Here is a 26,028-nt window from a genome sequence, read left to right on the forward strand (position 1 = left end):
ATAAAGTTTAGGTCATAGAAACATGAACACAACAGGAGACCTGGATCCTGTTGCCAGCCAATTATTTATTCTGGAAGAGGACTGGCAAATTCAGGTGAGATCCAGGCCTTGTTCATTTTCAGAAAAGTAAGCCGGTCAACATTATCGGCGGATAGTCGCGTGCGACGGTCTGTTACCACACCACCTGCAGCACTAAAGACACGTTCTGATAATACACTGGCAGCAGGGCAAGCCAGCACCTCCAATGCATACTGGCTAAGCTCTGGCCATGTATCCAGCTTAGAGACCCAATACTTGAATGAGGAAGAGCCGTCTGGGAGTACACTAACAGGGCAAGACAAGTAGTCTGTCACCATCTGACGGAAACGTTGCCTCCTGCTGATTGGAGCCGTCTGTGATGGTGTAGCCGTTTGTGGCGGTCCCACAAAACTTTTCCACATTTGGGCCATACTGGCCTTGCCTTGTCCTGCGGCACTGCCTCTGCTACCTCTTTGTGCAGAGCTTCCTCCACTGCCTCTACCCACATGGCTGCTTTGAAAAGCACTACCAGCAACACTTGCGGGGGGAATGGAGAACATGATGGCCTGCACAAGTGTTTCTTGGTACTCCTGCATTTTTCGCTCCCGGTTCAACTGTGGTATGAGGTTTTGTAAGTTGTCCCGGTAGCGAGGATCTAGGAGGGGTGTACACCCAATAATCAGCCGTGTGGAGAATGTTGGCGATGCGGTGGTCATTTAACAAGCACTGCAGCATGAAATCAACCATGTGCTGCAGACTGCCAACTGGACCGGAAACGCTGTCCCCAGCTTGAGGCAGCATCTCAGCCTGCTCCGCATCACCCCACCCTCGCTATACACACTGACTACTAGAGCCTTGTGTACCTCCCTCCTCTGCAGAGATGTGTTCCTCCTCCTCCATTGACTCCTCGTCATCCTCCTCACTAAGTGTCCCCTGCCTGGGCCTTTGTGTGGAGGCACGTTGCGCAGACTTGCCAGAAGCAGATGGCATTTCTGACTCCTCATCCTCGACCTCTTCAAAAACCAAAACCTCCTCACTTAGTGCTTGTAAGGTTTTTTGAAGCAGACAGATAACGGGGACAGTCATGCTGACTAGTGCATCATCTGCACTGGCCATGCGCGTGGAGTCATCGAAGGCACGCAAAACTTGGCAGATGTCCCTCATAGTGGCACACTCAGTGGTGGTGAAGTGTGTCCGGCGCACAGTGCGACTTGTTTGCGCCTGATGCAGCTGGTACTCCATTACTGCTGCCTGCTGCTCACACAACCGCTCCAACATATGTAACGTTGAATTCCACCTGGTGGGGAGGTCACATATGATGCGATGTTCTGGCAGGCGGAATCTGCGTTGCAGAGATGCAATGCGCGATCTTGCCATGCTGGAACGCCTCAAGTGAGCACACTCTAGGCGAACCTTGTGCAGCAGTGCATCAAGATCCGGATAGTCCCTCAGAAAGCTCTGCACGACCAAATTGAGCACGTGTGCCAGACATGGTATGTGAGTGAGGTTGCCTAGGCCCAGAGCTGCCACTAGATTTCGGCCATTGTCACTCACTACCAAACCTGGCTGGAGATTCGCTGGCACAAACCACACATCGCTCTCCTGCTTGATGGCATTCCAGAGCTCCTGTGCTGTGTGGCTCCGATTCCCCAAAGAAATTAATTTAAGGACCACCTGTTGACGTTTGGCCACACCTGTGCTCATATCTGGCCTAACAGGCTCATGCAGTGCTGATTCCGAGGAACTAGAGTAGGAGGAGGACTCAATATGTACAGACTGCATTCCTGCAATCCTTGGAGTTGGCAGAATACGTACAGAGCCACTCTCCAGATCTGTACCCGGCTCCACAACATTGACCCAATGGGCAGTGAGGGAAAGGTATCGTCCCTGTCCATGGCTACTGGTCCACGCATCGGTGGTCAGGTGGACCTTGCTACTGACGGCGTTTAGTAGCGCATTTTTAATTTTACCCTCCACATGCTTTTGCAGGGCAGGGACGGCTTGCCTGCTGAAATAAAAGCGGCTGGGCACATTGTATTGTGGAACTGCCAATGACATCAAGTTCCGGAAGGTGTCAGTCTCCACCAGCCTGAATGACAGCATCTCAAGGGCCAATAGTTTGGCAATGCCGACATTCAGAGCCAGTGCTCGTGGATGGTTTGCCGAGTATGGCCGCTTTTTCTCCCATGCCTGTGCTACCGATTGCTGGTGAGTGGCCTGGGAGTGTGCTGATGACTGAGAACGTGTTTCAGTGGGTGGAATTTCACTGGGTCTCTGGACAACAGTGGCAGTGGTTCTTCCATGGCGTTCCAGTGAGGAAGTCGAACCAGCTGTGTGTAAGCTGGAGGAAGAGGCCTCAACATGAGCTGAAGAGGTGGTAGGTGCTGCTGAAGGTTGGCCTACATCTTCAGTGTGTCTGTGTAACTCCACCTCGTGCTTGGTACGCACATGTTTCCACATATTTGTGGTATTGAGGTTGCTCACATTTTTCCCTCGTTTAACTTTCTGATGACACAGCTTGCATTTGACAAAGCAAATGTCATCTGCAAATGTGTCAAAAAAAGACCACGCACTGCAAGTCCTGGGAGCGCCCGTTTTCTGTTTTGGAAGAGGATTGCTCCTCACGGGTGCCAAAGTGGAGGCTACAGGCAACCAAGTCTGCCCCCGCCCTTTCCCTCCTCTTTTGGCCGTTCGGGGAATCTCTTCCTCAGAGCTGCTCCCACCACCTTCCTGTGGCTGACGCCATGATGGGTCAAGGACCTCATCATCTCCACTCCCCTCTTCAAGCACCGGCTGGTCCTGGGTTGTCTCGCCAGCACCGTACGCACCAGAAGTTGGCAACTGAGTCTCATCATCATCAGATGAGCACTGAGGTGTGCTGACAATAGGCACTGGCCCACCCGTCTCTTCAGATTCAGAGGGACAAAGCAGTTGCGCATCACTGCATACTCCCTCTTCTTCACGCTCTAGAATGCTGCTTGGCTGGCCACCTCTTTCCAAGCCAACAGATTCTGAGAACAGAAGTAAAGATTGAGATGGCTCCTGTCCAGGGCTCTTAGACTGCCTGGGCAATTTGGCAGGTGGTGCTCTGGCCCTGGGAGAATGCGGAAGACATTGAAGTGGATGCGTTAGCTGCCATCCATCCGACAACGGCTTCAATTTGTTCGTCACGCAGCAGTGGGGTATGGCGAGGTCCTACAAAGCTGCGCATGAAGGACTGTTGCCTGGTAAAAGTGGGGGATGCCGGGTCACTGGTGGCCGCAGCAGACACCGAATCCCCACGTCCTCTCCCTGCTGAATCTCCCCGTCCTCTCCCTGCTGAAACTCCACGACCACGTGCCTTACTCCCTGCCTTCTTCATCTTGGTAGACTGATAAGATAGGCAGAAAAGTAAAAAAGGGGTGGCTTAGTGTTCTTATTCCTGAACACCTGCTAACCAGTATAAGAAACACTAGTTTTGCTAAGAGTTTGTGTACTGCACTTTAATATGATCTAATGTGGCCTACACAACTGTAAAGTGGAGTGTTTGGTGAACTTTATTTCCTTTTTTTTTGGGGGGGGGGGAAAGAAAAGGATGTGACCAAAGTTTGAAAGCTATAGTATCACAAACTTTTTGGAGCGATTACAATGCAGGAAGCTAACCTACAATGCAATTGATGAGGCTCCAAAAAATAATCCTATATATAATCTAATCCTATATAGTGTTTGCAACCAACCAATGACAATGGATGCGGATGGAAGCACACTAATATAGGAGCAAAAATCTGGCTAAATTTGCTGCAAAAAAAGGACTATGTATGAGGCAGTGACGCACGCTGAGCGGACTACAACCAGCGGTGGCTGTAGAACACACTGCAACGTGAGCTGCACTCACACACAGAGATACCTATCAGACAGCCAAAAACAGTGCAGAGAAATGGACTATAGCACTGAAAGGCTGCTGAAAGGCTCCGCTGTCCACTCCTTTAGTGTTTGCAACCAACGTATATGGATACGTATGGAAGCACACTATACAGGAGAAAAAAAAAGCAGCAATAAAAGAAAAATGTGTATGAGGCAGAGACACACGCTGGGCGGCCTACAAGCAGACGTGCCTGCAGGACACACTACACAGCGTGGGTCTGCACTCACACAGCCCTTGCAGACAGCTATTATTAAAACAGTGCTGCTGGGCTACAAAAATGCTACAGTGGTGGATTATGTAGCCTGGGTAGAGGAATAGATATGTTTGATGATCGCTATTTCTAACTGTCCCTCACAGTCTTCAACAGCAGCCTGTCCCTAACTGAATTCACAGCAGAGTGAACCCGAAATGGCGGCTGCTGCGGTTTTTATAGTGCATCATGACATCATTTCAGCAGCGAAACACAGCGATGCCAGTAGTTATCATGCCTACATGCCTAACAGGATGTGCCCACACTTCTGAGGATCCCCATTGGCTGAATCAAATCGAGCGGGCTCCTAGCATTATGGGAACTTCCGATTCCGGTATTCGATATGAAAAAAGTATCAGAACTAAGTATCGGAATTCCGATACAGCTAATATCGGCCGATACCCGATACTTGCGGTATCGGAATGCTCAACACTACTGGCCACCTTAGAAGTCTCCAGTGCTATCTCTCAAACCATTTTCTAGTGCTTTTTGAAGTGTGTTTTGGGTCATTGTCCTGCTGGAAGACCCATGACCTCTGAGGGAGACCCAGCTTTCTCACACTGGGCCCTACATTATGCTGCAAAATTTGTTGGTAGTCTTCTAACTTCATAATGCCATGCACACGGTCAAGCAGTCCAGTGCCAGAGGCAGCAAAGCAACCCCAAAACATCAGGGAACCTCCGCCATGTTTGACTGTAGGGACCATGTTCTTTTCTTTGAATGCCTTTTTTTTTTCTCCTGTAAACTCTGTGTTGATGCCTTTGCCCAAAAAGCTCTACTTTTTTCTCATCTGACCAGAGAACATTCTTCCAAAACGTTTTAGGCTTTTTCAGGTAAGTTTTGGCAAACTCCAGCCTGGCTTTTTTATGTCTCGGGGTAAGAAGTGGTGTCTTCCTGGGTCTCCTACCATACAGTCCCTTTTCATTCAGACACCGACGGATAGTACGGGTTGACACTGTTGTACCCTCGGACTGCAGGGCAGCTTGAACTTGTTTGGATGTTAGTCGAGGTTCTTTATCCAACATCCGCACAATCTTGCGTTGAAATCTCTTGTCAATTTTTCTTTTCCGTCAACATCTAGGGAGGTTAGTCATAGTGCAATGGGCTTTAAACTTCTTGATGACACTGGACAAGGTAGACACAGGAACATTCAGGTCTTTGGAGATGGACTTGTAGCCTTGAGATTGCTCATGCTTCCTCACAATTTGGTTTCTCAAGTCCTCAGACAGTTCTTTGGTCTTCATTCTTTTCTTCATGCTCAATGTGGTACACACAAGGACACAGGACAGAGGTTGAGTCAACTTTAATCCATGTCAACTGGCTGCAAGTGTGGTTTAGGTATTGCCAACGCCTGTTAGGTGCCACAGGTAAGTTACAGGTGCTGTTAATTACACAAATTAGAGAAGCATCACATGATTTTTAGAACAGTGCCAATACTTTTGTCCACCCTCTTTTTTATGTTTTTTTGTGGAATTATATCCAATTTGGCTTTAGGACAATTCTTTTTGTGTTTTTTCATTTAAGACAAATTAAATGAAGATAATAATATCAAAGAATTTGTGTTTGCAATCATTTTCAGGAAGAAACTGAGTATTATCTGACAGAATTGCAGGGGTGTCAATACTTTTGGCCACAACTGTATAACCCTTTGGGAATTTATCCACAGATTTAGTGACAATTTTGACTCCATGGGTGTTTTCCAGAAACAAACGACATTGGATGTTGCTGATTGAAAATAGAAAATTGCCGTTGTAGTAACCAGTACATTATGCCCAGTTCATGCTTCTGAAGACAAGCACCTGTAAATTAGGCAGGCTCTTATCACTACAGAAATGCCAAACATGTGGGCGCTAAATGTTGTTTAGGCACACTGGGGCTCAGAAGGGAGGGGGGTCATTTGGATTTGGAAGAGCAGAATTTGCTGAATTTCTTTTGGGGAGCGTGAAGCCATTTAGCTTTTCCAGAGCCTTTGTGCTTACCAGTAAGGTGGAAGCCCCCTATATTTCCATTAACAGATGACAGGTCTGATTGGGGACTTGCTTTTTGTGTGGATTGAGTGGAAGCTTTTATAGGTAACATTTTACATAATTTTTGGGATCACATTTATCTGGCGCTCTACGCTGACCGCTGACCATCTTGGTGCCGGGAGTCTCCATGGAGACTCTCAGGACAACGTGATCGCATTGCGTTGTTCTGAGGTAAGCGCGCAGGGAGCCCCCTCCCTGTGCGATGCTTCTCTATGCCTCTATCTCTACTAACAGCGGCATCATACAGCTGCACCCGCACCCAATCGCCGCGGCACTCGTAATCAGTGCGCCGTACTAGTACCGCTGTTTGCGGGAATGCAGCGCCTGCAGAGCAGTACTAGTATGGCGCATGTTGGGAAGGGGTTAAGCAAAAGAACACACTATTTACTATATTTTTCTGTGAATTAAATCATTTTAGCTACAGCATTTCACAGGCCAAAATTGTACAATCTGCTCTGACCGTTTGGTCATGTGATTGCTCCAGCCTAACTCCATCCATAGCAGGAATGGATTAGTCTCAGCTTCGGATAGTTTTTGGCTAAGTTAGTCACAAGTTCATCCAAAAGAGGAGGCATGGAGACTGGCGGGGCACCTGGCCATCAGTGGAAGTGGATTATTAATAATACCGTATATACTCGTGTATAAGCCGAGATTTTCAGCCCATTTTTTGGACTGAAAGTCCCCCTCACGGCTCATACACGAGTCATATACCTGGGGGTCGGCAGGGGAGTGGGAGCGGGGGTGTCAAAGATCATACCTACCCCTCCCCCGGCACAGTCTCTGCAACCCCCCCCGCTTCTCCCAAGGTCTCCCTTCCTGCCTTCAGCAGTCACGTGGTATCTCTCATTAAACTCATGAATATGTGCATATTCATGAGTGTAATGAACGGTACCACGTGACCGCTGAAGACAGGAAGGGAGACCGTGGGAGAAGCGGGGCTGCAGAGACCGTGCCAGGAGGGGGTAAGTATAGCGATATTCACCTGTCTGGGGTCCATCACTGCTCACCGCTGTCTGCTGCATCCTGTGTCAGTGACCTTTAGACAGCAGAGGGCGTGGTGACGTGGTTAGTGCGTGCTGCGCCCTCTGCTGGCTGAACAGTCACTGACACAGGAACTGGCAGACAGCGGTGAGCAGCGATGGACCCCGGACAGGTGAGTATCTCGGGTGTCGGGTCCTGAGCAGGAGAGGTGAGTATGGCATTTTTTTTTTTGCAGCAGCATATGGGGGCATAATATATGGAGCATCTTATGGGGCAGCATATGGGGGCACATTCTATGGAGCAGCATATGGGGGCATATTTTATGGGGCAGCATATGGGGGCATATTCTATGGAGTAGCATATGGGGGCATATTCTATGGGGCAGCATATGGGGGCATATTCTATGGGGCAGCATATGGGGCATATTCTATGGAGCAGCATATGGGGGCATATTCTATGGATCAGCATATGGGGGCATAATATATGGAGCATCTTATGGGGGCAGCATATGGGGGCATATTCTATGGGGCAGCATATGGGGGCATATTCTATGGGGCAGCATATGGGGGCATATTCTATGGGGCAGCATATGGGGGCATATTCTATGGGGCAGCATATGGGGGCATATTCTATGGAGCAGCATATGGGGGCATATTCTATGGATCAGCATATGGGGGCATATTCTATTGGGGCAGCATATGGGGGCATATTCTATGGGGCAGCATATGAGGGCATAATCTACGGAGCATCATATGGGGTATAATCTATGGAGCATTTTATGGGGGCATAATTTATGCAGAATCTTATTGGGGCATAATCTATAGAGCATCTTATTGGAGCATAATCTATGGAGCATCTTATTGGGGCATAATCTATGGAGAATTTTATAGGGGCATAATCTATGGAGCATCTTATGGGGGAATAATCTATGGAACATCTTATGGGGGCATAATCTACGGAGCATCTTGTGGGGGCATAATCTATGGAGCATCTTATGGGACCATAACCTTTATGGAGCATTATATGGGGCATATTATTCTATGGAGCATCTTATGGGGGCATTATTAACCTTTGTACAGCATTTTATGGGGTGTATTTTGTATGGAGTATCTTATGGGGCCCATCATGAACTGTATGGAGCATTATATGGGGCTCCTGATTTCAATATGGATATTCAAAAACATTTAACCTACTGCTGCCTCAATTAATTTTACTTTTTTTTATATCTATTTATATTTTTGAAATTTACCAGTAGCTGCTGCATTTTCCACCCTAGGCTTATACGCGAGTCAATAAGTTTTCCCAGTTTTTTGGTGGCAAAATTAGGAGGGTCGGCTTATACAGAGGACTGGCTGGAAGCATGCAGAGCATGGGGAAGGGAAGAACTGACCGCAGCACAGGTGAGTGAAGAGACACGCCGGGAACCCTGCCTGTCAGAGCAGGACTCTGGTGTGGTGCTAACAATATGATATTGACACATTTACACAAGATCTTTCTTTTTGAGCCTCAAGATCTAGTACTCATTTTTTCTCCTGTCTTAGGATTTTTTCCATTCTCCTCCTCCTGAGGGCTCGTTAACCCTTTCAATACTATCAAGAGAAAAAAGCAATACAGAAAAAGGAGCACACCTAAGAGTACAAAAACAATTACTGCATATACCCGTGTATAAGCCGAGATTTTCAGCCCATTTTTTGGGGCTGAAAGTCTCCCTCTTGGCTTATACACAAGTCATATACCGGGGGGTTGGCAGGGGAGCGGGAGTGTCAGATCATACTGACCCTAACCTGAGGCATCTCTGCAGCCCCCTCGCTTCTCCCACAGTCTCCCTTCCTTCAGCGGTCACGTGGTACCACTCCACTCATTAAACTCATGAATATGCACATATTCATGAGTTTAATGAGTGGTACCACGCAACCGCTGGAGGAATGGAAGGAAGAGGGAGACTGGGAGAAGCGAGGGGGCTGCAAAGACCTCGCCAGGAGGGGGTAAGTATATCCAATATTCACCTGTCCCCGGTCCATCGCTGCTTGCTGTCTGCTGCGTCCTCTGTCAATGACGTTTAGGCAGCAGAGGGCGCGATGACGTAGTCCGTGCGCGCCACGCCCTCTGCTGTCTGAACAGTCACTGACAGGACACGGCAGACAGCGGCGGGCAGCGATGGACCGGGGACAGGTTAGTATCTCAGGTGCTGGGTCCTGAGCCAGCAGCTACACCGGCACCTGTCCCCCATAGCGCATCGGTGTCGCAGCCTGCTCAGGACTCGACACCTGGCCCCCAGGGAGGAGAGGTGAGTATGTCATTTTTTTTTTTTTTTGCAGCATCTTATGGGGCATAATTTATGGAACATCTTATGGGGCATAATCTATGGAACATCTTATGGGGGCATAATCTATGGAGCATCTTATGAAGGTATAGTCTATGAAGCATTTTATTTGGTGTAATCTATGGAGCATCTTATGGGGCATAATCTGGAGCATTTTTGGGGGGCATTATCTTTTGAGCATCTTATGGGACCATTAACCTTTGTGCAGCATTATGGGGTTTATTTTGTATGGAGCATTTTATGGGGCCCATCATGAACTGTATGAAGCATTATATGGGGCTCCTGATTCAATATGGATATTCAAAAACATTTAACCTACTGATGTCTCAATTTATTTTTCTTTTATTGGTATCTATTTTTATTTTTGAAATTTACCATTAGCTGCTGCATTTTCCACCTTAGGCTTATACGCGAGCCAATAAGTGTTGTGAGTTCATTTTCCCCTCCGTCACTGAGGCCTGGTGAACTCCCTATTCTAGTGAAGGAAGGTAGTGAGCCTGATTATCAGGCACCTGGGACTAATGAAGACGATTGGCTGAGTGGAGTCACTGACTGGATATAAGGCAGCCTACGCCCTTTCTGCCCTGCGGGTGATTTCTCTGTGGAATCTTGGACACCAGTCTGATTCCTGCTCTCCTAAAGCTAAGTTTGCTGTTTTGCCTTTTTGCATTTAAGATTTGTTTTTGTTTTTTCTTGCTTTTTGGATTCTGCCACTCCCTGCTGGAGTGTGCAGTTTTCTGTTAGCTCTGTCTTCTGAAAGTACCTGAGTGCTGATTTAGTTTTTGAAGCTTAGTTGCTTCAGGGCCATTTTTATATCAGCTTGTTGGCTTTTGTCTCTGATAGGGTTTTGGCAGATTGCAGACAGCAGCCTTCCTATCCGTTCCTATCTAGGTAGTTTTTGGGCCCCGTCTTTGCTCAGTCTGTCTTTCTGTCTGTGTAAGTGTTTTCATCTTGCTTCACCGTCATTATATGTGGGGGGCTGCCTATTGCTTTGGGGTCTGCTCTGAGGCAGTTAGATTTCCCCTTTCCTTCTTTAGGCCTATGTATCTCTCCGGCTGTGATCGAGGGGTCTAGGTCATCGTAGGAAACCCCCACGGCTACTTCTAGTTGTGTTGATAGGTTCAGGGGTCTGCAATCTGATAGTTGCCAACTTCTCTGGTTTTCTGGACTTAGCTAGCATTTCTGTTTTTGCCTCCTACGGTGACTCAATCATAACAAATACGTTTTCCCAGTTTTTTGTTGCAAAATTAGGAGGGTCGGCTTATACATGAGTATATACAGTACATTTTATTAAACGCCATAAAGCTCCAAGATTAAAAACTAGTAAAACCAAATCCTCCGAATAGACATATATGGATAAGTATGCTTTAATATGATTTATTACAATAATGCATATATATAATAATAGGTACTATTGGATCTCTCAATATTTAATAAATACGAACAAATACATACCAATATAGCAGTATAGGCACTAATGGATCCCTAGGTGAAAAAAACAAAATAAGTACAGTCATATGTACAGCTCTGGCAAAAATTAAGAAACTACTGCAAAATTTTCAGTTTGTCTGAATTTTCTCTTTTATAAGTATATTTTTGAATAAAATGTAAATTGCTCTTTTATTCTATAAACTACTGACAACATGTCTTCGAATTTCCAAGCACTACATTTTGTATTTTCAGAAAATGAGAAATGGTCAAAATAACAAAAAAATGCAGTGCTTGCAGACCTCACATAATGCTAAGAAAACAAGTTCATAATCATTTAGAAACAACAATACTAATGTTTTAACTCAGGAAGAGTTCAGAAATCAATATTTTGTGGAATAACCATGATTTTTAATCAAGCTTTCATGTGTCTTGGCATCCTTTCCACCACTCTTTCACACTGCTTTTGGGTGACTTTATGCCACTCCTGGTTAAAAAATTTAAGCCGTTCTTATTTGTTTGATGACTTGTGACTATCCATCTTCCTCTTGATTACATTCCAGAGATTTTCATTGGGGTTCAGGTCTAGAGATTGGGCTGTCTATGACAGGGACTTGATGTGGTGGTCCTTCATCCACACATTGATTGACCTAGCTGTGTGGCGTGATGCATTGTCCTGCTGGAAAAACCAGTCCTGAGTGTTGGGTAACATTGCCTGAGCAGAATGAATCAACTGTTTTTCCATCATACATGACGGCACCATGAGAGAGGGGATCCGCCCAACAAGGACAGGAAACCTTCAAGATAAAAGGGGCGGCTCCTCTCTCCACATCAATTGGTTTCCTGTCCTCGATGGGGAACCCTCAAGATGAAATTTCTTGAAGATTCTTGAAGAAAGAAGATGCCTGGGTCGGATGGTTACTGGCAGGCACCGGTCTGCTACATCCGTCACCAGGTACCGGCAGTCGTCTCGGGGGGCTATGTATTCCTATGCCCCCCTGAGCGAGTGCATGGCCACAGCCCGTGAGACGAATGCCCAGGTGAAGTTAGGGCCTCGGAGGCCACATTGGGTGTACCCTCCCAGATGCCAACATAACCTATAGAAGTCCACGGAGACCACTTTGTGCTCCCTCCCTGTTGATGTATGGTGGCCATGCAGCCCGTGTGGAACATCGGTGCCCGGGCAGAAGTAAGCTCCTCGAAGGCCACGTAGGTGTACCCTCCCTGTTGAGCAGGTAAGAGTCAGGAGGACTGCTTCGGGGGAGAAATACCTGCAGCGGTGGCAGTGCTGATACTTCCTCCGGACCAAGGTAGAACACAGCGTGGATGGCTCTCGGATCCTGGGCAGCTTCTCTGCAGCACCAGGGCGCGGGGCATGGCATGAAAACGCCAGTAACATGCCGCAAGTACACACTGGATATACCTCGGGAGCGTAGAGGAAGTAACCCAGGCGCGCATCGGGTATGTACACCAGCACTAAGGCAGCGCCAGAGCTGGGTAGGTGGAGACGGCCATCTGTGACCTGGCGGCTCACCTGTGGCCGGCACCTCATTGTCCGCTTCATTCTTACAGGGGCTGGCGCGCTCCGGATGTCAAACACGGGCGCGCAGTGAGAGGCAGTACAGAGCGCGCACCGGATGTGGTTGCCGGGGGTGCGCGAGCTGCACATACACCCGGATAGTTTGGAAAGGGTACAAGGGCACTGAATGAGACAGCGCGCACCGGATATGGTTGCTGGGGAGCGCGCACAGGACGAGGCACAGAGCGCACGCGTGCTACAGCGGCCACAGGTGTAGGATCAACCAGGTGTTCATTTAATTTAAAAAAAAAAAAGGGGAATGCTGATATTTAAACACAGCAGAAGTGCCTGGTGGGCGTCACCAAACCATTACCACGTTGAATATGACTGCTCTCTTCAGGAAGCAGCAGCTAAAGCAGCTTGTAAGATGGAGAGCCCTTCGCCAGAGCACTTGCAGCCGCACAAGGAGGTGCAGGAAAGGCGGTCTTGCTCAGAAGAGAAGAGCCAGACGCGTCGCAGTAGCAGTGGGTGCCGCTTGGGCAGCGCACGGGCGGATCGTCACCGTTCCAAAAAGGAGGGGTCCTTAGTCTCCTTGGGAGGCAATGAGAAGACCAGTCAGCCTCCAGATCCAGTACCCGTTCTGTGAAGCGTCCGAGTGGTGAGTGAGCTTCGAGAAAGTCCAGCACGCTAATGTCTGTTCTCTTTCTCTCGTCTCCTATCGCCCCTCTTTTTTACATACATTGGTGGGGTGGAATATAGGAGGTCCCCAAGAAAAGTAGATCAAAATCTAAGAATAAGGAATGTCCCTTATGCAATAGTCCCTTAGGAGCATCATGGAATAAAAGATTGTGCCAGGACTGTATTAGTAAAACAGTAGCGGAAGAAACACCCTCTTTCGCTGATAACCTGAGATCCCTGATTCAGTCGGAGGTCTGTAAATCAGTAAGGGCTTTACAATCAGCGGATACGGATAGCAAAGCAAGAGAGAGGTCCAGCCCCTCAGTGGTCTCTCAGGAGGACTCCACAGGATCAGAGGAGGACTCAGATAAATCCCGCTATTCAGATAGCAGTTCTTATGAGGAAGACTCATTCCCAGCAGAAGCTACAGATAAGCTTATAAAGGCAGTCCGATCTACTATGGGGCTGATAGATGAGCGAGCAAAAAAGACGGCTCAGGAACTCATGTTTAGCGGGTGGCAAAAGAAGAAACGTAGAGCCTTCCCTATTAACGAACAGTTGGAAGGGCTCATAAAAAGGGAATGGGAAAAACCAGAGAAAAAGTCCCAGATAATCAATTCCCTGAAAAGGAGGTACCCCTTAGATGAAGAGGCGTCCTTATCCTGGGATAGAGCTCCAAAGATTGACATAGCGATCTCAAAAGTCGACAGAAAATCCTCCCTACCCTTTGAGGATTTAGGTTCACTAAAAGAACCTCTGGACAGAAAGACAGATAATTGTCTTAAAACAGCCTGGGAGGCCTCGGCTGGGGCACTAAGACCCACCATCGCGGCAACTTGTGTGGCTAGATCCCTAAAAATATGGGTTGATAACCTGGAGGACCAGCTTAGAGCATGGAGTCCCCAGAGAGTCTACCTTAGAAGCAATACCGGCCATCAGAGCAGCGGCAGTCTTTCTCGTTGAGCCTTCAGCGGATTCAGCCAAGCTAGCAGCAAAATCAGCAGCTTTAACTAATGTGGGACGCCGTGCAGTATGGCTCAAATGCTGGCCAGGGGACACACAAGCAAAGATTAAACTCTGCTCTCTGCCGTGTGAGGGAAATTTCCTGTTTGGACCGGCTTTGGATGACATGTTGGAGAAAGCCGTCAACAAAAAGAAGAATTTCCCAAAACAGCCATTTCAGGCCTTTCGGCGCTCCTTTCAGAAGGGACGAAAATTCAGAAGACAGCAGTACAGGGATCGAGACAGAAACAACTCTGACAAGCGATCCAGAGGTGGGAGAGGCTTCTACTTCGGTAAGCCCTCCAAAGACACCAAAAAACCCTCCCAGTGACGGTCCTTCTCAGGTGGGGGCAAGGCTCTCTCACTTCCTCCCAGCCTTGAAGAGGATCTCATCCATCACCTGGATCCCACAAATTGTGGGGTCAGGTCTGCAGTTAAGGTTCCACCACTGGCTGCCACGAAGGTACATGCAGACTCCAGTACAGTCCTCTCGAGAAAAGCAAGACAGTCTGGAAGGGGAAATAATCTCGCTCCTGGACAAACATGTCCTGGAAGAAGTTCCAGTAGAGGAAAGAAAGGAAGGTTTTTACTCCCCTCTATTTGTTATAAAAAAAACCCAGACAATTCCTGGAGGACAATCCATAAATCTAAAAGGCCTCAACAAATAAGATCGGCAGTGAAGCTCCTCTTTCCTCAGTGCTATATGTCACAAAGGAGGAAGAAAAAGACCGGGTTTTTCAATGTGTCCGCGCTGACCACACAAGGACAGAAATATTCTTCATATCTTTATTGTGCCGACGTGTTTCGTGGCAGATCTGCCACTTCCTCAGGGCCAAAGAATCTGCTCTGCCACGAAACGCGTCGGCACAATAAAGATATGAAGAATATTTCTGTCCTTGTGTGGTCAGCGCGGACACATTGAAAAACCTGGTCATTTTCTTCCTCCTTTGTGACATTGGCATCTACGGGAGTCTGCAGCGACCACTGGTTCCTTTCACATTCTTCAAGGGGTTGTGACTGTTCACAACCTGTAAAGTAAAGGTGAGTGCACTAACCGTGTATTGTCACCCAAAAATCACTTTTATCGCCCTATGTGCGCTCTCTTTCCTTAATCTCAGTGCTATATGGCAGTCCTGGACCACAAGGACGCTTATTACCACGTCCCGATCAGACAACAGGATCACAAATACCTCAGGGTGGCAGTCCAGATGAGGTCTCAATGGCGTCACTTTCAGTGCAGGGCTCTGACCTTTTGAGTAGCAATAGCCCCCCGAGTGTTCACAAAATTAATTGCAGAGGTCACAGCACATCTCAGGAAGGATGGGAAATCTTGAAAAATGAAATTCTCAAAGCACAGTTGTTAACAATTCCGAAAAGAGGGAAAAACAGGAAGCATTTAAGGAAACCAGGATGGATGAACACAGAACTTAAGCACATGCTAAAAAGGAAGAAAAAAATGTTTATAAAATGGAAAGAGGGAGGCATATCTAAAGAAGAATATAATGCTGTCTGCAGAACCTGCAGGGCACAAATCAGATTAGCTAAAGCCGAAAATGAATTGAGGCTTGCAGGAGATGTCAAAAGAAATAATAAAGGATTTTGGGGATATGTCAAAAGTAAAAGAAAAGTCAAAGATGCTATAGGATTTTTACAGGATGAAAATGATGAAATGGTAAGACAGGATGTTGAGAAGGCCGAACTTTTAAATTCCTATTTTGCATCTGTTTTCTCTCAGAAAGGAAATGTAACATCAACTGTTATTCACTGTCCTATTAAGGGAATAGAAGAATCCAGGATATCTATAAACAGAAAGACAGTGAGGAAACACTTAGCTAACCTAAATGAATTCAAGTCTCCAGGTCCAGATGAATTACACCCCAGAGTACTGAAGGAGATAGCAGAAGAAATTTTTGAACCCCTCTCTATAATCTTTGAAAATTCTTGGAGAACAGGAGAAGTGCCAGAAGACTGGAGAAGAGCAAATGTTGTTCCTATCTTCAAAAAGGGGAAGAAGGTGAACCCAGGCAACTATAGGCCGGTGAGTCTGACTTCTATACCAGGAAAGCTCTTTGAACAAATTATTAAACAACATGTATGTCAATACCTGGATAAGAATGAAGTGATTAAACAGAGTCAGCATGGGTTTGTAACTAATAAGTCATGTCAGACTAACTTAATTTCCTTCTATGACGGTATCACTGATTGGGTGGATCAAGGAAATGCTGTAGATATAGTATATCTTGACTTCAGCAAAGCATTTGGCAAAGTCTCTCATACAATCCTTATTGAAAAAATGACTAAGTATGGAATGGACAAGGCAACTGTTAGGTGGATTCATAACTGGCTTAGTGATCGGACCCAAAGAGTGGTCGTAAATGGCTGCACATCCAGTTGGAAGAATGTCTCAAGTGGGCTACCACAGGGCTCTGTCCTGGGCCCTGTATTGTTCAACATCTTTATCAACGATTTAGATGAAGGAATTGAGGGTAAACTGATTAAATTTGCTGATGACACAAAGCTAGGAGGGATAGCTAATACTAGAGAAGAGAGAGAGAGGATTCAAAAAGATTTAAATAAACTGGAGAAGTGGGCAGCAACTAACAGAATGGTTTTTAACAGGGAGAAATGCAAAGTACTACATCTGGGCAATAAAAATGAAAAAAGCAAATATAGAATGGGAGGAATAGGGCTAAGTGGCAGCACATGTGAAAAAGACTTGGGTATACTAATAGATCACAGACTGAATATGAGTCAACAGTGTGATGCAGCAGCAAAAAAGGCAAATGCAATTCTAGGATGTATTAACAGAAGCATACAGTCTAGATCACGTGAAGTCATTATTTCCCTCTACTCCTCTTTGGTCAGACCTCATCTGGAATATTGTGTCCAGTTTTGGGCACCACATTTTAAAAAAGACATCAACAAACTGGAGCAAGTTCAGAAAAGAGCGACCAGAATGGTGACCGGTCTGCAAACCCTGTCTTATGAGGAAAGGTTGCAGGATTTGGGAATGTTTAGTTTGCAAAAGAGAAGACTGAGAGGAGACTTAATAGCTGTCTACAAATATCTAAAGGGCTGTCACATTGTAGAAGGATCAACTTTATTCTCATTTGCACAAGGAAAGACTAGAAGCAATGGGATGAAACTGAATGGGAGGAGACACAGATTAGATATTAGAAAAAACTTTTTGACAGAGTGATCAATGAGTGGAACAGGCTGCCACGAGAAGTGGTGAGTTCTCCTTCAATGGAAGTCTTCAAACAGAGGCTGGACAGACATCTGACTGGGATGATTTAGCGAATCCTGCTTTGAGCAGGGGGTTGGACCAGATGGCCCAGGAGGTCCCTTCCAACTCTACGATTCTATGATTCTATGAAAAAGACACTCTGGTGATACCATATCTAGATGCCTTCTTGATAGTGGGAAGAACTCTCTCTCACTGTCAAGAACAAGTCAAAATAGTGATGGAGACACTACAGACGCTGGGATGGCAGCTGAACCTCAAAAAATCCAAACTGGAACCAGCAAGGATCCAGAATTTCTTGGGGTTAACAATGGACTCAGTAATGCAGTAGTGTCGCCTCCCAGAGGAGAAAGAAGAAAAGGTCAAAAAACTAATCGAAAACAACAATTAAAAAAAAAACAGAAATGACTCTGAGAAGGGCCATGTCAGTGTTGGGGTCCCTAACCTCCTGCATACCAGCGGTGAAATGGGCCCAGTTCCAGACAAGGGAACTTCAATGGTGTGTGCTACAAAACGACCTGAGGCTTCAGGGATAGTTAGAGCAGAAGCTCAACCTTCCGGACCCTGTGCTCCAGTCACTCAGGTGGTGGATACAGATAGTCATCTCCAAGGGGAGTACCCTGGACATTCACAGCCTCCAAGGTGGTCACAACGGACGCCAGTCCTTGGGGGTGGGGAGCCCACCTAGACACACTATGGCTTCAGGATCCCTGGGCCCAGGAGGAAAGAAATCTATCATCAAACGACTGGGAACTGCTAGCGATCGAAAGGGCACTGAAAGGGTTATTGACACACCTAAGAGGACACCATGTGAGAGTCCTATCAGACAACCGGACAGCGGTCGCATATGTAAACCACCAGGGGGGCACTCGTTTTCAGTCCTTGATGCAGATAGCAAAAAGGATCATGACTCTGACGGAACACCAGTTCCTCTCATTATCGACCATGCATATCCGAGGTGTAGACAACCTGAAGGCTGACTTTCTGAACAGGAACCACTTGAGGCAAGGAGAATGGAGCATAAAAGAATCCATTTTTTAACGGATAGTGCACATGTGGGGAAAACCCAGTATAGATCTCTGTGCATCAAAAGTCAACAGGAAGGTTTAGAAATTCTGCTCCCTAAGTCCAGCAGACAGGCTGTTGGCAGTAGACGCCTTCAGGATAGAGTGGACATCAGGTCTCCTGTACGTCTTCCCTCCAATATGCCTCATACCAGCGGTTCTGAGGACGATCAGGGAGGACCGAGCCAGAGTAATTATGATAGCTCCCTTTTGGCCGAAAAGCCCATGGTTCTAGTGGCTGAGAGTGATGTCAGTGACGGACCCATGGGTGCTCCCAGAGGACCACGACCTTCTAACACAGGGTCCCTTCAATCACCCTCAGAAGTCCGGACGGCATTTGACAGCCTGGAATTTGAAAGGTCACTACTAGGGGAAAAAGGGATTCTCGGCAGGGTCAATATCCACCTTAGTCAGTAGCAGAAAACCAGTGACTACAAAAATGTATGGAAGGATATGGAAAAAATTCTTCTCTACCTCAGGCCCAATACGGAAAGGGGAAGTCCCGATAGTGGCAGTACTGGAATTTCTGTAGAACGGTTTAGACTTGGGGTTAGCTGTCAGTACTCTCAAAGTACACGTCTCAGCCCTGGCAGCTTTATTCAACTGCGACCTGTCAAACAGTAGGTGGGTGGCCAGGTTTATCCGGGCCTGTACTAGAGCTGACTCTGTCCCGTCCCCTACTCCTCCTCCTTGGGATCTAAATTTAGTCCTATCATCTCTGACAGAGAGTCCATTTGAACCAATAAACACAACATCAGATAAGGTTCTAACACTAAAAAGTCTTGTTAGTGGCACTCACATCGGCCCGTAGGGTTGGGGACTTAGCAGACCCTCCCTACACTCAGGTCATGGACGATAGTTGTGTTAAAATTAGATCCAGCATACCTTCCCAAAGTGGTATCAAAATATCATAGGGCTCAGGAGATAGTCTTACCATCCTTTTGTCCTAACCCTAGTAACCGGAAGGAGGAGAGGCTTCATTGCCTAGAAGTGAGAAGTTGTCTCCTGCAGTATTTAGAGGTAACAAGACCTTGGAGAAAACAGAGGGCCTTATTTGTCTCTTACCAGGGGGCAAGAAAAGCCTCTAAACAAACTATAGCTAGATGGGTGAGAGGCCATTATGCTAGCGTATAGTAGTGCAGTTAGGGCTGTTCCAGAGGGCCTAAAAGCCCACTCCACTAAGGCCATGGCGGCATCCTGGGTGGAGAGAGCAGACGCCTCCATCGACCAAATCTGTAAGGTCCTCTCCGTCCACCTTTTTTAAACATTATAGGTTAGACCTATCTGCTACCTCTGATCTCACATTCGGGAGAAGAGTGTTACAAGCATTGATCCCTCCCTAAGAGAATACAAATCTCTGTAACTCTCGTGGTGCCGTCATGTATGATGGAAAAACATGCAAAACACAAGCCGCGGAGACACCATCACATGTTTCTCAACGCAAGCAATGACTAGCCAGGTCTTTCCCCGGGAAGGAACAACCACGGGAAGGGCAGTCTCCAATGAAGGAAACCACTTATGCCAAAACATGGTATCCATCCAAAGACAGCTGTTTCGGGGTATTGCCCCTCATCAGTGTGGATTGCTTGCGTTGAGAAACATGTGATGGTGTCTCCACGGCTTGTGTTTTACATGTTTTTGCATATTTCCCATAAGGGATGGGGGCATTGCTCTAGAATCACTACGTTGAAAAACATGTGATGGTGTCTCCGCAGTGTTGGATGTTGATCTCCATGAGTTCATTCATCCTCATTTTTCACATGTATGATGGAAAAACACGGCTATTACATACCTGGTAATGTGTTTTTTCATGAGACATGATGGCGCCCTTATATTCCCTCCCTATTGATCACATCATTAGATGGGTGCATTATTAGCATTATACACTCCCTTGGGTGTTGGAAATTTAGTAGTGTAAAGGATGTATTATTTATATGTACACTAACCTGTGGAGTTCCTCTCGTGCTCTGTAAAACAACTGATGCGGAGAGAGGAGCTGCCCCTTTTATCTTGAAGGTTTCCTGTCCTTGTTGGGCGGATCCCCTCTCTCGTGGTGCCGTCATGTCTCATGAAAAAACACATTAACAGGTATGTAATACCCGTGTTTTTCCAGGAAAACCTTGTATGTGGCTTGATTCATACGTCCTTCGCAAAGATTAGCCTGCCCAATTCCAGCCTTGCTGAAGCATCCCCAGATCATCACCGATCCTCCACCAAATTTCACAGTGGGTGCAAGACACTGTAACTTATGCGCCTCTCCAGGTCTCCGTCTAACCATTAGATGACCAGGTGTTGGGCGAAGCTGAAAGTTAGACTCATCAGAGAAGATTACCTTACTCCAGTCATCTATGGTACAATCCTTATGGTCTTTGGAAAACTTCAGCCTGGCTCTCCTGTGCTTCCTTTGCTTCTCATTGATGAAGGCTTTTTTCTAGCTTTACATAACTTGAGCTCTGCCTCTAGTAGCCTGTTATGAACTGTTCTTGCCGTGCAGTTCACCCCAGCTGCCATTTGCCATTCTTTTTGTAGGTCACTTGATGTCATCCTGCGGTTGCTGAGTGACATTCGAATAAGATGACGGCCATCCTGGTCAGTGAAGATTTGTTTTCACCCTCTGTCGGTCTGTAGCTTTGTTGTCCCCAATGTCTGCTGCTTGACCTTTTTGTAATGGACTGCCATTTAAGAAATTTTAAGGATGGAGGCAACATGACGCTCACTATCCCTCTGCTAGTAAAGCCAAAATTAGCAGTTCTTTTCCTCACTCAAGACTTTTCTTTTCCACTCCTTTGACATGGATAAAAGTTATTTTTTTCATTCCTATTACTTTTGGGATATTACTAACACTTGTTTTGCCATCCATCTTGTCCTATTGCAAGAGGATTGTGAACACCACAGCAGGGTTTTTTTTTATACTTTTCTTCATTAAATAAGAATTGGTTCAGGTGATCACCTAATCAGAAGCACATTAAGTAGAATGAGGTGTACTCTGGTTGGAATTCAACTGACACTGGAATGGAAAGGCTGTCATACATGTAGAGAAGCTGATTTTTATAAAACTGTGCAGTGGTCTCTTAATTTTTTGCCAGAGCTGTAGATCTATATAATAAGAACATCACAGTGTACCATACCAAAACCAATTCAATGTCCAAACAAGTACAAAATATTCAGAAAATGCCAAATTAACAACTCCAACAGCTCTAATCATGTATAGGTAATGTAATAAAAAGCCTGAATGAAAAATAGATATAAATATCACAATTAAATAAGAATAAATATAAAGAGCACCAGAAGGCGCTAATAGTTGTGTGTGCCATATATAACAAAAAGTATATGACCCATTGGAGGATGTGGAATAAAGGATTGCACAAATAAAGTTTGTTATAGGGTCCGCATAAAGAGGCAATCAATAGAGGGAACATTTTATAGGACCCATAGTGCCAGCTAGAGGGATCAATGAGGAGAGACTCCAGTCGTATTGCTGCAAAGAAAAACAACTTCCTCAGGGGCAAAACAACTCCATAAAAAGCAGTTTAAAACAGGTTTTAAGAGTATAAAAACCCACCCAAAATCGCTCACACATTCTGAAAAAATAAAGGAATTTAAAAAGTAAGCATATTTGGTTTCCCCAGGATGGCATTGATTAATCTGTAACGTAAACCATACATCCACTTCTTTTATTTTTTTACAAAGTTCTGAATTTTTATAAGCCACTGGCTTATCAAGGTGCAGAACAAGATGGCAATGGAGGCTGGAATAAAGGTCTGCCTTCTTCAGTGATGATTCCAATTTTTGTCTTGGATGCAACGATAGACAGAGATTGGTCTGGAGACTACGGAGACCATACTGTTAGGCGTCGGGTTCCTGCCACTGCACACCAGGAATCCAGAGCCTTGCATTTGGCTGTCTCCCATTCTCATTCGGCCGCAGTGGAGTCTGCTCAGCAGACTCGTCGTTCCCGGCGCTCTGCCCAGACCAGCAGTGTGGGATCAGTTGCTGCTGCCACCTCTGGTTTAGGTTTGACAATGCAGCCTGGCCAGCAGCAAAAGACTCCAGAATCTTAAGTCCCTCCGTCGCTCCACTGAGCATGCTCATAGGACGATTCCCCATTGGGGATCGGGAGTCACATGCTCAGGTCCTTCCCCAGTTCTGATTGGTCCATCAGGGGGATCTGAAAGGTTCCGGAAGGTCTCGGCTATAAAAGACTCGCATGGTCACTCGGCAATGCGCTAGTATAGACTCTAGTTGCTATATGTGTGGATGATGACGGATGCATGTACCTGGTGAATGACCTACTAAGATTCCCCTCCCTTGGATATTATGCATGTGGTTAGGGTATCGGTATTAGAGTCAACGCCAGTCAGTGGCTCAGCTATAGGCCACAGTGCACATCAGTCCACAGCACTAGCGTCCGATGGTGTCGCCTACTACAGGGAACTATCGTACCGCGGCAGTCACTGTCGCTCCGTGGCAGTCAGCCTCAGTTAGCAGCATTCACGGTTGCGTCGCCGCACGCTCAGTAGGTCTAGAAGGACACCGGCCCGTGTCCTCGGGTCCGAGTCCTGTGACCATATACTGAGCGTTCATCTCCCCGAGCTCTGTGAGTCTGAACAGGCTTGGTATTTGTGTTTTGCGGTTCGGCGGCTCTGTGAAGCAACAGAGTTCCCCCTGTGCACAACGGGTGACGTTTAACCCGGGTGTGTTCCGCCATATTGAGCGTCCGCCATTGTCTAGCAGCAGTGTACCACCTCTGCACGGTGAACCCTTGGCTGTGAACGCACCTACTATTATTTTATAATTGGGTGCGTCCCACCAGCCCTAACACCATACAATGAAGAAGCCTCAACGAGGGAATGTCACACTGGTCCTACTCCCATGATTGTAATGTGGGGTGGCATAATGTATCGTAGCCGGACCCTTCTAATATTCATTCCAGGTACACTAATAGCTCAATTTTACATTGATTTGATTGTGGAAGCAGTTGTATGGCCAGTTCCACAAAGTATCTCAAGAGCTGTTTTGCAACACACACGACAACCCCAGGCTGCAAATTGCTTGTGGTACTGTGAGCTGCTGCGTGGCCTAAACGTGCTCTCATGTATTGCAGCATCTTTGGACTTTTCTCCCATCCAGCACATCTTAGACATTCTTGGTTGGCAATTGCAGAGATAGCTGCCAGCAGCAGATCTTGAGGATTTTCTTGCCCAAGTGCATTCAATGCGGTAGAACATTCCTTATACGACCATTAATAACCTCATGGATAGCAACCAAAGCATGTAAGTGCATTTTCACACAAGCCACTCATACTCGATGCTGAAAAGATGGAAATTTTTTGAAAATGTTGTTTATATTTTTAATCATTTCCAAATTGCTAAAATGTATTTCCATCCTGTGATTTCCATAACGCCACAACTTTTCCTTCCGGGTGTTACGATTTCAATATTGAGGAGTGTGGCAAGTCTGGATATTGTGGTATGTCTCCCCCACTGCTCCCAAGGATTATCATTGCCTGCCAGGCTGACATCATGTCAGCAGCACAGCAACCAATCAGTGAATGACTGCCATCCTGTCAATGTGATTTTGGCGCCCCAGCCAAACATCAGGAGCAGTGTCAGAGACTCACCAGTGGACCCCAGGAAGGTCAGGACACCACAGTTAGTTTCTATAGCAAAATGCAGCGATGGACATATTTTATTTAAAAGGCAACAACCCCTTCAATGGTAATGGTTGGTTATTCTGTTATTATTATGCTTACCAGCAAGGTGGTGTAAACTTTGGAGAGCCCAATGCTGGGAAAATCAGACTGTGGCATGCAGGGAGTCCCTAGGACATAGGAACTAGTCGATGACTGGCATTTTACAGTTTATGAAGTAAAACATGATATAGGTCATACACAGAAGTGAGGCAGATGGGATGAGGCAGGAAGCATTTCAGGAGTAAGACAATTTCTATGATTCAATGTCTAATAAATATATCCTTTTTTTCAGATAATTGGAGCGTGATCTCAGAGAAATTCCTGATATTTTTAGATTTTAATGCAAACGATCCCAATATGACACCTGATACCTTTGAAGAACATCCCATTATACCAGACAAACCTCAAGTTCTTCTTAAGCAAAATAAATATAAGAAAAGGGATGGTGAGCATCAAAGAGCGCACACAAGAAAGAAGCCATTTTCATGTTCAGAATGTGGGAAATGTTCTATAACGAAATCTGATCTTGCTAAACATCAGAGAATTCACACAGGGGAGAAGCCATTTTCATGCTCAGAATGTGGAAAATGTTTTACAGAGAAATCACATCTTGTTAGCCACAAGAGAATTCACACTGGGGAGAAGCCATTTTTATGTTCAGAGTGTGGAAAATCTTTTCGAGAGAAATCGCATCTTGTTAGACACCAGAGAATTCACACTGGGGAGAAGCCATATTCATGTTCAGAATGTGGAAAATGCTTTAGAGAGAAATCACATCTTGTTACACACCGGAGAACTCACACAGGGGAGAAGCCGTTTTCATGTTCTATATGTGGGAAATGCTGTGTAACGAAATCTGATTTAAGTAAACATCAGTTTATTCACACAGGGGAGAAGCCTTTTGTATGTTCAGTATGTGGGAAATATTGTTTAAGACAATCTGATCTTAATAAACATCAGATAATTCACAAAGAGGAGAAGCCATTTTCATGTTTAGAATGTGGGAAATGTTTTAAGCAGAAATCCGTTTTAGTCGCACATGAAAAGATTCACACAGGGGAGAAGCCATTTTCATGTTCAGAATGTGGAAAATGTTTTATTCAGAAAACAACTCTTACTAAACATCTGAGAATTCACACAGGGGAGAAGCCATTTTTCTGATGATAATGTGGGACATTTTATACTAACACATCAAATCTAGTTACACATCGGAGAAGTCAGGCAAGGGAGAAGTAATTTTCAGAATGTGGGGTACGTTTTCTTGCATATTTATTTTCTTTACTAATATTAATCACACAGGTAGGTAGACACTTTATTTTAAATAATTTACTTGACAAATTGTATGAGCTATAGTCAATGTAAATATTTCTCCTTGCGGAGAGTGACATGTCAAGCCTGGCATGTCAAGATGAGGAGACTTTTAAGCTGCTCAAAATACGCAATTGTCTCTTGAGAGAGGAAGAGGACTAGAATTTTAGTGCCACCTCTAGGAAGTAGCAATCCTAAAAGTCAATATCGACCCTCTGGGCTTCTTAATTTGCAGTCAATGTAAATTCACATGTCGTCATACAAAAGAAATGTTAAATAATTTAAAACACTAAATGATGACTAATAAATGTAAGCAATTACCAGTAAACATTTGTTATAAAAAAAACAATGAAAATAAAGAATTTATAACCTGATTAAGCACTTTATTAGAGACACTCATCTTCGCACACACCTAATTTCCCGAAGCCATCGATCACCTGTAATAAAAATAAAATAATAAACCAACCTATACTTACCTTTCCGCCGTAGTCCAATTAATATCGAGTGTCCCACGATGATCTCCCGGGGAGAGCAGCCACATCAGCTGATGTGATCGCTCTCCAGGGGCTCCAGCAATGAAATGACAGGTG

The 26,028-nt window shown here is 45.8% G+C and overlaps 1 protein-coding gene across 2 annotated transcripts in view; it reads left to right on the forward strand.

Moving 5' to 3' along the window:
• LOC141051088 (oocyte zinc finger protein XlCOF7.1-like) overlaps window positions 1–25,812 on the forward strand; it is a 61,862-nt gene extending 36,050 nt beyond the window's left edge. For both annotated transcript variants that reach the window (XM_073547953.1, XM_073547954.1), the window contains one exon: window positions 24,423–25,812. In XM_073547953.1, coding sequence (XP_073404054.1) covers window positions 24,423–25,291 — 869 coding nt within the window. In that variant the 3' untranslated portion in view covers window positions 25,292–25,812. The remainder of the gene's footprint in view (window positions 1–24,422) is intronic.
• Window positions 25,813–26,028: the final 216 nt, after the last annotated feature.

The sequence above is a fragment of the Dendrobates tinctorius genome, unplaced genomic scaffold (assembly GCF_039654945.1).
Source record: "Dendrobates tinctorius isolate UK_male_01 unplaced genomic scaffold, ASM3965494v1 ptg000155l, whole genome shotgun sequence".
Taxonomy (NCBI): domain Eukaryota; kingdom Metazoa; phylum Chordata; class Amphibia; order Anura; family Dendrobatidae; genus Dendrobates; species Dendrobates tinctorius.